The sequence below is a fragment of the Rhea americana genome, unplaced genomic scaffold, assembly GCF_003343005.1.
Source record: "Rhea americana isolate MKP2758 unplaced genomic scaffold, rheAme1 scaffold_151, whole genome shotgun sequence".
NCBI classification, from domain to species: domain Eukaryota; kingdom Metazoa; phylum Chordata; class Aves; order Rheiformes; family Rheidae; genus Rhea; species Rhea americana.
In genome coordinates this window covers 2,180,479-2,193,364 of record NW_028185606.1, presented here as the reverse complement: position 1 = coordinate 2,193,364, position 12,886 = coordinate 2,180,479, and the positions used below count along the sequence as shown (strand labels likewise).

Here is a 12,886-nt window from a genome sequence, read left to right as displayed (position 1 = left end):
TCAGAGGGCTGGAGCACCTGCCCTGTGAGGAACGGCTGCGAGAGCTGGGCCTCTTCAGCCTGGGGAAGAGAAGCCTGAGGGGGATCTTATCAATGTGTACAAGTCCCTGAAGGGACGGGGACAAACTCTTTTCAGTTGTCCCATGTGACAGGACAAGAGGCAATGGGCAGAAATTGAAGCACAGGAAGTTCTTCCAGAACGTAAGGGGGAATTTCTTCCCTGTGAGAGTGATGGAGCACTGGCACAGGTTGCCCCGAGAGGTTGTGGAGTCTCCTTCTCTGGAGATCTTCAAGGCCCACCTGGATGCAACCCTGTCTAACATGCTCTAGGTGACCATGCTGAGCAGGGGGGGTTGGACTAGATGATCTCCAGAGGTCCCTTCCAACCTTACCCATTCTGTGACTCTCTGATTGATGGCCGCTGCAGCAGCCAATGTCCCGTGTACTCCCATCCAACTAGGCCCCCACTTATTCCCACTAGCGGGGGAAATCTCTCGAGGGCTTGCTGCCACCGCGGGCGGACATCAGGATCCTGCTGCCTGCAGCTCCCAGGCCTCAYGTTGGCTTCTCAAGTCCTTCTCCCTCACTGTTTTTCGCACACTGGCCTTCGTGTCGAGCAGCAACTGAACGGGGCACGGCCCTGACTCTCTCCCTTTTAACAAAATGCTCTGGATGGGTTCACTAAGATTTTTTTTTCCTTTTGCTCTCTGGGATTTGTAAATACTTCATATCTTCAGCTGCTACAACATCAGCCCCTGCTCTTTAGATTTCACGCCTGGATTACAGAAGCTGTAGTTCAGCCAGCCTCCCTGCCCATGTTATCATCTCGCTACAGGGCCAAATCGCACACCGGATTTTCTCCCTGATGCATTAGTCGAGCCTGCAGCATTTCGGGGCAGAAATTGTGCTTTTTAGCTCCACGTAGAGCAATGCCACAGGTTAAGCGAAAAACCTTCCTAGGGTGAACTGCTCGCGTGGAAACTCTCCTCTCGAGGCYCTGCGTGCTCTCCTCGTCCCTTGGGCAGCTCCTCCGACCACATGCTCATCCCCTTTACCTCATCCCACACTCTCGAACCCTCAAGCGGGACGATCCAAGCTGCGAGATGTTTTCAGCTGCAGCAGGCCCAGAGCAGAGCTCTCAGGCAGGGGACCCGGCGGGGTGAGAAGAGCACGGATTGTGCTCTGAGGAAGCTGTCCCCCTATTTCACTTTGCCATCTATTCCTTTTTATTATTCCCCCCCCATCATCAAAAATTCAGCTCCCTGAATAATCTAACCCCCTCCCAAACTCTCTGAGTGAACTGAAATATTGCTTATTCCTCTATAATTTTATGTGACTCTTTAAAAAAAAAAAAAAAGATTACATTTGACATAAGCAAAACAAATCTGTTGCTCGGGACAAACACGGGGTGCATCAAATATTAAATAAGGTGCACAGGCCCCCCCCCCAAAAAAAAAAAAAAAAAAAAAAAAAAAAAAAAGAAAAAGCCTGCTGATGGGTGAACATCAGCTCCAGGCATATGCACGAGCCAGCATTCACCCCAGCTTCTCCTCTGGCCTTGCAAGGTGATGCAAGCAGCCCATTTCACCTCTGAATGTCTCCCTTTCCCATCTACATCATRACAAAAAAATTCTCTATCATCTCATGCTCAGTTAGAAGACCTGTGGCAACCACTAAGATCCTGCTGTGAAGATACTGGGCCAGGCAWCAGGCTAAAAGTCACCCGCTTCTGCGCAAGGTTTGCAGCCCGGACCTTGAGCCAGGGCTACCCAGACATCTAGGTAGAGGGACTGCTGGGGAGGGCAGTGGCCTTGCGGAGGTCCACCACGGAAGGAGCAGAGCGGCGTCCCCACACGTGGTGCCCGCCAGCGTGACTCCTACCTTTTCAATTTTCTCGTCGAGCATCCTGAAGAATTCCTGTTGGCTTTCGGAGATGTGCATGCTGCAAGGCAAAGCAAGAGCATCAGTGGCCGCAGGAAGCCGAGCCCAGTGCTGCTGTGGCGTAGCCTGTTCAGAAGCAGACAGGGCAGCGCCGTAGGCACTCACCTCAACCATAATTTGTTGGGAAACTAAACGAAGAGGGGGGAAAAAAAATCCAAAAAACAAACCCAAAAAACCCACCCAGCGTTGCACTGCAGTATAGATGAAAAGTGCAGATACTCCAGGAGAGCACGAGTTGCACTGGAGCTCCAAGGGTGACACCCCGGGGGCCATGAGAAAAGCTCAGCTGGGCAACAAAGCTGCCCTGCAATTTGGAGAGGCATCGCACACAAAACGCGGACGCTGTCTGTATGCCGAGGAACCACGGCAAACCAGTCCACCCGCGGCGACTTGACGGGCCGCGGCACCTACGTGCGGTCCGGGGGCGCCCCTCCAGAAGCAAATGTCTCTCCCAARCAGAAATACGGAAATCCTTGCATTTCTTGCAGGAGGTGCAGCAGCAGGCAAATGCATTTTTAGACAGTTTTGGGGCAGATATTGAGTAAACAACAGAGCGGGCGGACGAAGTCTYGCCAAGGTAAGGTAGTAGTAACCCCACCTCTGTCGTTCAGGGTGAAGAGGAAGGAACCAAGCCCTTGGCCTCTGCCAAAGACCCCTACGGACTTACGGCTGGTCCTATATGTACCATGTTTATGTAAAATATCTACGTTCTCCTCGAGAGAGAAGGAATCTCCCCAATCTTACCGTTCTAGGCACCATTTTAAAACTCCCTCCACCGCGCTTGAATTTAAGAGTACTTGCAACATGGTCTGAGTTTTGTTTTAAAGTAAAACACCCATTTGAGAAGAAAAAAACAGTCCTATAGAAGGCATTTAATTACCTATTTATTTTTACGCTTTAAGTAAAAAGTAGGCCTTTCCCAGGCAATGCCCCAAATCCCTCTCCATTAGGGTTAGACTACCCGGTGGGTAGCAAGAACTTCCCGGAGAYGCTTAACCAGTAACGTGAGTGCACGCAAAATGTTGTTTATGATTAAAAAGAAAATAAAATTTTGAACTTACTTTGCTCTGGGTTGATGTACTAATCCCGGGATCTCCTTATTGGATTTAAGTCTTACGTTGGAGCTGCCGCTTTTTTCCTGAAACACACAAAAAACACAACACGGGTCCCGTCAGCAGGTATGGCGCACCGGAGCGCGGCTGGCGTTTGCTGCGGGAGCATCGTCGTCATCGTCGTCCTCCGCGCCGCTCGGGCACGGCCGCCCGACGAAGAGGAGCAAAACCGAAGGAGCCGGAGCGGCAAAGCGACCCAGGGAAATGGGCGGCCAGCGGCCGGGCTGGAGAGACGTTCGTCAGGGCGAGCTTGGGCACCGCCAAGCCCTGCTCCGAAGCGACGTCGCCTGCTTAGGGACCGCTAGGAAGCCATGAGCACAAAAACCACACTCATCCACCACTTTCCTTCCATGGGTCCCAYAAAACCATTCAGCAGGTGAGCTGAGTCGCTCAGGAGGACGGGAATAAATTTCCCATTAAACCTACGGACTGTTCCCAGCCACCCACTGCTGCGAGTAATGAAGACGCATCTCTCGCCTGCTGCTTGCGGTGGGAAATCAGCATGCGAAAGTTTGTTTGCTCTTAATCTAGTGCTGCTTCTAAAGCTGGAAGGAGAGTAAATAGTGCCTCTCACCTCGGATTTAAAAATAAACCCCTCGGGATGCTGTAACTGGATATCCGCCGCAGCTAATCTCCAGCAAAAAGGGTAATAGCGGACGCTTCAGTCCCCCTCGTTTTGCAATTAGTCACTATCCGGGTAAAGCTGCCAGCAAATCAAGGCGATTCCAGTTGATAGATGGGTTAATTATTGCTAATTCCCCCACCGCCAGCTGCCAGCACTTCCCCACGCCTGCCCTCCGGCGTACCGGCCCCACCGAAGCCCCCCATCATCCCAGGGCATCTCGTCGGGTTTCGAGAGGGAGACGCCTCCGGCGCGCGTTCAACGGGCGCGACAGAAAGCGGGTCCGGATGGTAGCAACAACAGCTTCCACTCGCCAGTCTACCGACCGCTCTTCATCAGCTCCCGCTCACCTTTTGGTCTTCAACTGCTTTTCCCAAGTGTTACAATAACCAAACAAATACACGACCAAACGGGGAAAAAAAAACATAAAACGGTAAATCTTACCATAAGCAAAGAAGGTTTACTTGAAGCAACTTTTTTTTTTTAATTTAATTTGGAAAAGGCTCAAAGTATCCAAATTGCCACTGTACCTTGGAGCCAGAAATGTCTGGATGTGGCACGTTCTCAAATATCAGTTCCATTTTTAAGATGCCTTTGCCTCCACAGAGTCTCTATTACAATATCTTCAAGTTCACAGATATATTGCAGGTCTCACCAGACMGCGATCAACTTTTACTTAATATTGGTAGTTTACAGCTCTTTTTGAATATTTAGGCTTTTCTTCAAAGGAGCCCACAGCACCTTTCAAACTATTTCTTTAATTTGCTGTTAGACACACTTGGGGAAAAGCGAGGAGCTGGGTCTCGAGCCCGTGCGGCGAGGGGGCTCGGGCACGATGAGGAGCACGTCYGTCGGACCCGCACACCTGACGAATGCATCCCTCCCAGCTCCCGTGCCAAGAAGGACCAAGCCCCAGGTGCTAACAGTGGGTGAGGAGCCACCCGACAAGGACGCTGTCATCACAGTCATGGAAAGGRTCTTCAAAACAAATTTTTTAAAACCCACCCCGTTAGGGATACGAATACCCATGGCCACGTTGAACTTTCTATTACCAGCCAAGAAGGAGCAATGATGCACTCACGTGGGAAACCGCCTGGCAGCGGCTCCTGCATCCCACCTACCTGCATTAAAAAGACAGCCCTAAGCCAAGGAAGACCGAACCCCAAAACGCCTTTTACCAAGAGCRAGAACGCGAAATGGAAGCAAGCGCACGCAGCAAGGACTGCTCCCAACACGATTAGAAATCACGCGCTGCTATTTGCTGACCTGAGCAGCACTTGAGGGCAGGTTTCGTGATAAATCTTAGTGCTCGGCAGACCGTCTCAGTGAACGCTCTTCCCGTTTCAGGCCAAATTTTCCTCAACCAGAGGAAAATAAACATGAGTGACCCGGAGACACTTCACTGGAGTTGGACCATGCCCCAAGGCAGCTCCCCGCACGCTACGACATCGGCAGCCCAAGCTGGCAACATTGAAATGCCAGGAAGCAAAAAATGCAAGGACTAAAGTGATGCTGCAGAGGCGTATYGATTCGGTTGGACCACCTTGAACATCAGCCAAAACCAGAGATGTTACCCTCTGTCCTTGACAGGCTTTTAACTCTGTAGGTGTCTGTGCAGGCTAACATCTCATGAAGTTTCCCCCTCCAAATGAAGGTGTTAGTGTGTAGGTGCTCACGCGCAACTACCCTCCCGCAGCTGCATAGAGAAACCCAGAGGAAAAAACCGTGCTTGGGAAAAAAGCGTAAGGAGTAACTTTTACTTAACTACGATTTTTTTTTTTTTTTTTTTTAATTTCCAGAAGACACATGGGAAGTCTCAGGCCTGCTCTCAAAGCGTCGGGAGCAACAGCTKAAGTTGGAAAGAGCTCAAAGGGAAGCTCACGTATTTCCTTGCACAAACATCGCCCCTCAAGCCACGGTCATAAAAAAGAGACTATCCAAAAAACATATTGCAAAGTTAGAGAGGGGTTTGAGCAGAGCCTTACTAAACTCTCCAACAGAGCAAGCAACCACCCGACTCTCAGAGCTTGGCGCTGGCTGCAGTCAGGGTGACCAACTCGTTTGATCTGCAGGTTTGGCGCCGTTTTGAGTATCRCCTTGCTGCCTCCCTTCTACTGATCTTCCTCTTCCAGGATGTCTGAGCGTCTACAGCTAAATATAGTTCGCGCTCGGCAAAGCTACAGGGAAACCCTGCTTGCCCCTTGCAGGCCTATTCCCTTTCCCCCCTCTGCAGGGATTACAGCCTTAAGTCCTCTACTTTAAATACAGCTTGTGAAAAAAAAAAATCCAGAAAAATAAATGCATTTATTTCCATCTTGGAGTTTTTTCTCGTGGAGCAATTCCCAAACTTAAAACTTCAACATGTGCCCCGGAGAAAAATGAAGTTAAAAATGGCTCCATTGCCTAACACCGGGKTCAGGCCACTTTAACCATCAGGGTTTGCTGGCTCCTTGAGCTTGCACAGTACTGAGAAAGAGCAGCCAGGATAACAAAGTGARCGCTGTGACAAAGATGAAGCCAAAACAATTGCATCTCCAGGATGGGACCCACTCCTCGGCATTTCGTTCCAGATKTGAAATCGCCTCGCAGGAAGCACAGCAAGGGAGATGTCGAAAGGTGACGCGGGATCCCCTTAGGGCGTGGAGTATTAGGGCTTAAGTTAAAAAATACCCAGAAAAGCTCTGCTGTGAGCCGAGAGGAGAGCCGCTCGCTAACTCGTAGTTACATAACACATCTTTAATGGCTTTTGGGCATCAGAGTGGTTGGAAGTTTTATCTAGCAAATGAAAAAATGTGGACAAATATTTTGTCCATCCAAACGACGGAGAAAAATTAAAACCTTTGCTATGGAAGACTTACAGGAACCAACTGACCCGCAAGGAAGCTTTTTAGTTAGGTTCAGCCCAAGTTTAGGTTGCACTTAGCAATGAAAAGCACAACGCTTGCTCTTTTGCAGRCATCTCAGTCTTCTGGATCCTATAAACCTCCTGGATAACAAGACCCGCTCAGAATTAACTTACTGCTTATTTAGGCTGCATCATTAATATAGCTCTCTCAACAAGCTTTTGCAGAAATATATTTATTTACAATAAATGATGTATTACTTATGCCCTCCAATTTTTCATGCGTGTCTGCTGAAGGCAGTTCTCCTCTAAGAGGAATAATGTGGACTGCCGGCATTTAACACAAACAACGATACCGCAAGAAGTCAGTAAAACATTTATATCCAGGCATAAATAGTGCAGACAGTCTTAAAAGTAACTTGGTGTATTATGCAGCCCATCCGAATTAGGGCACGCATCCATTAGTTTTTGCTTCAGGGAAACAGTCTGCAGAGCAGTTTTGCATTACATGGAAGCTGGGCTCCTTGAGAAGATGGTGACCTTGATGGAGGCGTTAAGAGTAACATGTAGTTCCCTCCATCTGCCAAACAACAGTATGTTGATGGTGCCTCCTCTCTTGGGTCTGCAGTTACGCTGGTCGTTGGCTTTTAATTGCAAAGGCAAGGTTGGAGTACCCTGGGTTTATCACACATCCATGGAGCTTCCATGCAGCTCCATAATGTGCATCGAGGTCCTTTTAGAAATTAGGAAAATGAAAGTGTCCCAATGACCCAGTCTCACAGGGGACTTTGTGGCATCAAGATACCCATAAGATACTTTTCCCTCTTGTTCAAACCCTGAGATTTATGAAGGACAGTAGCATTTCTCACCAAAACAAATGTATTTGTGACGGGAAGGGTTTGGTCACTCACTGCCTCTAGGGGTGACTCTAGCGTGGGAAGCAATGGCAGAAATGCAAAAACCATCTCCATGTGTGCCCACCAGCACAGAGGCATTCCCACAACTGACAACAATTATTCCCACAATGTGCTTCCAATTCCCACAGATCCCCATCACAGGAAACACCTCTGAACATGTGGAAGAGCACACGGCTTRTGCAGCATGGACATTGCTGGCTAACTGCATTTTCCACTCGCATTGCCCCATAGCTGACGAAGGGAAAAAGAAACACATTAATGCATACTCCAAAACAGCAACAATTCCCTACAATAATTCTACAACAATTCTCCCAGCGCTGTCCAAGGCTAAAATTTTTAAATTTCCTGTAGATGGCGATTATGCAAACATCATCATCGGAGCCTACTTTCAATGTCTGCATTTTGCTTCTCTCAGCTTCTGTTTTGTTCTTATTAATTCTCCAATTTGCACAAGGCATTAAGATTTGAGACCCAAGAGATGGAAGCTGTTGTTCTTGCTACACAGCAAACTCCACCGAGTGTGGCTAAAACGTTTCTTTTAAAGGACGTAACAGCTCGATTATTATTAAGGATGACATATGTACTATGATACATGAGAAATACTACGGCTGCAGGAGGAACCTTAACTCTGATTCATGTATTTTGTATGATGTTTTTATTGTTTTGTTTAGATGTTGCCTTTGAACATATGCTATGGGAAAAAATCATTATTTCACAGAGAATACAGTAGCCTGCCTATTTACTAAGTGTCCAGTCCATCCATAAGCATGGATTTTGTCTAGACTATCCAAACAAATTTCTCAGAGATTAATACTGAGAATAGATATGGTACATACCAGAATGAAAGACAATCACAAAGACTTTTTAAGACTTAAAGCCATGTAAGAACTCAGCCTCCATTCCGGATTTAAGGATTTATTTCCCATAGGTTTCATTGCAAAAATCAATGTGTCTCCTCAGCAGAAAGTGAACCAGCAAAGCAAACATGTTCCATCAAGGATGAATAAAAATAGCTTTGGCTGCTAGAGATGCTGCAGATCAGGGTAGGTTATCCAGACCGAATACCGAATGAAGAACTACCTTAAAATCCATCAAAACACAGACCTGGAAGTACTGACATCCAACGTGTATTCGAGAAACACTAAATTACCATGTGCCTGATCCGCCATCCCAAAGCACAACAAAATAAAGCGCCAATATTGCCACAGTGCCCGTAAGACTGACGTGCCCTGATTCCACCTTGTATATTGTCCTCTCTGATTCTAGAGAGTCTATATCATCTCACCTTCTTCTGCATCTCCTCTTCCCAAAGGCACCTGTCCCAGGTGGAAGGGGGCATGGGAAGGACTGGAAACAAACCCTACCCTCCTCCACCAGAAAGAGGTGCACCTCCTTTTCTGGAGGACAATCTCAGCTGTCAGCCACCAGGCATCAGCATGAGATGGGCTGCGTAGAGTATGATGTCTGCTCCCTTGGGAGGGAGCAACACAGGCCACACGACAGGAGGTCTCCGTACACCGAGCAAGATTGGAGTGGCTGGAGAYGGAGAGGTTAAACACAAGTAGGGACACTGTCCGTGGCCCCTTGATCAATATATGAAATGGCCCTGCAAGATTCCACCAAGTCAGTCCCCTGAAAGCTTCAGATGGCAGCAACCATCGCCAAAGGAAGCAACTTTGAAATACCATCTCACTGCACCATCTGAGGGCATGTATCAGGTTTAGCTCAGTTGGTTAGAGCATAGTGCTGCTAACGCTGAGGTTGCGGGTTCAATCCCTGTATGGGCTACACTGASGGYTGGACTAGATGATCTCCAGAGGTCCCTCCCAACCTCGCCATTCTCCAAATTCTCTTCTCCAAACCTCCAATTCTACAGTTTTTCTCCAAGGCCTGTCCTTAATTTTTCACTCCCCTAAAAGTTCAAACATTCTTTCTACTGCCCAACTTAAATCTTTGCCTGATGTCTTCTTGCATCTCTTTCCATGGTCATGAAAAAAACCTGCCATGCCTTTTAAAGCAGCCTTTTATATATTGGGTGACTTACGTTTCCTTCCTATGTCTTTTCAGGCTAAACAAATCAATTCCTTCCATCTTTCGTTACGGCTTTGTGTTTGCTCCTATTCTCGCCGCTCCCCTCTGGGCCCTTTCCAATCTGCCCACATCTTTCTCGAAGAGCATGCTTCCAATTTTGGTCACCAGATTTAAAGCCTTACTGAAGCCAAAGTGTCACATGCATTACCACATTTGCTAGCAATAGAGGCTCTCGYTTTAACGCGGTATCTCAAACCAGCGAGGTTAACCTACGCTCTTCGGATAGAGACGGCCTTTCTCTGCCAAGCAAATGGATGCCACCAGCCATTTTCACTTTTGAGGTTTCCCTACAAGCGAAAGATTTGTTGTTTTGAAAGGCAGGTTGGGTCACGTACACTCAGCYGGGAGAGCCAACTCTTTCAAACACCAAGTCTGTTCTGGAGCTTTCGACTTTCTTTGACTTCAGCAAGCCTTCGCAGAAGGTCCTCATTTTGTTACTATAAATCACGGTTGGTTGGTCGAAATAGCGTTGAGTTTTATTACCAGATCTACAAGGGACATCTGTGCACTGTACATTCATACTTCAGAAGAAAGAGGCAAATAAATGCGGAAGGAGAAACAAGCTGCGCTCAAGCTCTCTAATGGATACGTAAAATTTGCGGTTCAGTACACGACTCAGGAGCCAACAGGTCTTCCTAAAATCAACCCGCAACAACCAAAACATGCACTCTGGAATCGCTGTCCGTTTTGTTATTCCTACCCAAAAGCAACCCTGGAGCTGCAGAACATCTGTTTCCAGCCATTTGCAGATGCCAAGCTTTAGCACACGCTCGATTTTCTTTGCAAAGCCGGGCGTGTGCAAAGATACGAAAAACACCTCCAAAATTCACCCGGCTTTTCCCAGCGCGGGCACGTTCAAGAAACGACGGACTTGCCTGTGACTACCAGCAGCCGCAGCACTGCCAAGCACGAAAGCTTTCCGCCCGAGTCGGAAGCACGTTCCTAGGCACATTCCTAAGAACGGACTTACGACGAGGAGGCAAAGGCGCGTTTTGAAGCACACACGTGAGCCCGGCACTGCACTGCTGCAGACAGCGGATCTGGAGAAAAGCCACCACTGAGATAAAAGACCCAGGTGGTTCCTCCAGGAGAGGACCGGCTCGCCGAAGACTACTTTTGCAGCTATTAAATGYCATGACAGCAACAAACAACTTAGAAGTTCRAAATGGCCACAATTACGAAGKWTTTTTTTTTTTTTTTGAGGTACCACCATATAACATGCTCAAGATGGCTGGACGCAGCACGCAGCAAAGGGGCGGATGGTAGGACAGCCCCAGGAATAACACGGAGACCAGCAAGACGCCAGAGCTGCGTATAGACTGAATTAATAAAATATAAAATAAAATATATATTGCTGGCTTCTCTGCCCTAAGTTCCCGAAGCTTAAAATCACGTCCAGTTAATCCCAGCCTATTTGTAGCGAGCTGGCCGGCGAGGTGACTTTTGGTGTCACCTACAGAAGAGCRGAGCAGGTGCCCATGGCTCCTCAGAAATGCTGGCCAACTGGAGTTAACAGTTAATGATGCATGTTTAGAAAATATTTTTCAAGATAGGAAGGTTTTTGCCTCTTGCTGGGCTATACATTTTCAACTCGGCAAGYTTTTTCCTTGCACGATCATGCGCAGTGTCCACTGACGCGGTTGCAGAGAAGGAACCAGAGGAGAAACCGCAAATATCAGGAATAAGTTCTRCTTCCCAAAGGCTTAACCCAACGGATTTCCCAAATGAATTATCAAAGCAAATCTCACAGTGTAATTAACTTGCTAAAAGACAAAAAGATCTTCATTTTGTTTAAAATTATTTAATATCTAAGTATCGAGAAAAGCTTTTTGAATGACGTCCTATCCAGCGCAAGCGCCAGAATGCTGTGAATAATTCTGAGATGAGAAAAATAACAACAAATAACRTGATTCYATTCTACACGCTGCGCTCTGCCCCKTGTTATATTCGGTCTAAGCTGTYGGCCTACCGTAAAAGCCGGCCAAGAGTTCCTCAGACCCTGCCAGAGCTAGAAATACTGGCCAGAAATATTTGTCATATCGCAGCTCAGTTTCCAAAAAGTAAGATGCTGGGCTTCCAGAGCCAGGAAAAAGTGAAGTGCAAAGGACGATGAAATACGGACTTTATATAACACTGGTGGAACGCACGAGACGCAACGGATCCGAGTGGAGCGCTCCTCAGCCTCCAGGGCTGCGGCACGACAGATACACCCCGCTTCGACCCCTCGAGCCCCCGGGCGTCGAATCCGTCCGGAGGATCCAGCCACGCGTCCGCGTTCTCCTGGACGGAGCTAGGCGGCTCTACCTTGGATTCAATTTATTTTTATTTATTCCCCCCCCCCCCCAGCGTCATCGGGTCATCAGACCCCAAATTCACCGCCTGGCTCTCGGCGGTGCCTCCCAGTGCAAGCTTCTTCRAAGCAAAATTCGCCGTGCAGGAGAAAAACTGTTCAAGCAGAAGCGTGCCAAACTTTCRCTAAAGGAGCGAGCTCCGCCGCCACCAAACTGGGGTCGTTAATCCTGGCCTTAGCCGGTCTCGGGAAGCCTAATTAACGCTCGCCGGGGAAACGCTCACATTTCCGAAAGCGCCGCAGCCAGACGCTGGGGAACTTCCCCTGCATCGCACGTCCGACGTCTCGTTTTACAGCTCCGGGTTTGGAGAAACACGACCCAAAACCCAACCCCAAACCCCGGGGAGTACACGTATTTTGGAATAAAAGCGCCGGTCTGGATGAAACCCTTTGGGAAAATGTCTTAGCAYGTTAGCTTTTAGGGCTCTTTTTTTGCTACGTTTGCATGCAGAGCCGCCGATTCTCGTTCCTGGCCACTGCCTGCAGGCACTGCTGCAATACAGAATTTAAATATATATATATATATATGCGTATATATATTATATTATTACATGAATTTAAAAGCTCTGCTTTTGCGTTCCCATGCACAGAGTATGAGGCAGCTTGCATATTTACGCCAAGCAGCCCGGCTTTGATGCCATCCCGCAGAACGACTGCACGCGAGATAAAATCGCGAGACGAATCCCCTTCCCGAGCACAGCTCGAGCGCGGGAGGAGAAAGCCGAAACGCTTYCTCTCGCGGAAGCGAGGAAAAACGCGCAGTTTAAACCCGAAAGAGCTTTGCCTCCCGGCGAGGAGCGGCGCGGAAGTGCTCGGCCCGCGGCGGACGAGCTTCGCTTGGCACCGCTCCGCTGCCCGTGCAAACACGCGGGCGCGCGCGGCGGGGGGAGACGAGCACCGGCGGCTCCAGCCTGCATCATCCTCCACGCACGCAGGAGCCTGATTTAGCTGCTTCCGTCACGTCGCAGCCCTGGCTTTGGCAAGCACGAATCTCTCAGCAAAGGTTCCCCCC

At 48.6% G+C, this 12,886-nt stretch overlaps 1 protein-coding gene across 1 annotated transcript in view; it reads right to left on the bottom strand.

Annotated features, from left to right (window-relative positions):
- Positions 1-12,886, bottom strand: part of CUNH1orf21 (chromosome unknown C1orf21 homolog) — a 37,446-nt gene that overhangs the window by 3,749 nt on the left and 20,811 nt on the right. Inside the window, exons 3-4 of the mRNA XM_085299683.1 lie at positions 3,002-3,078; positions 1,881-1,941 (exon numbers count right to left, since the gene is read on the bottom strand). Of these exons, the coding sequence (XP_085155809.1) occupies positions 1,881-1,941; positions 3,002-3,078 (138 nt within the window). The remainder of the gene's footprint in view (positions 1-1,880; positions 1,942-3,001; positions 3,079-12,886) is intronic.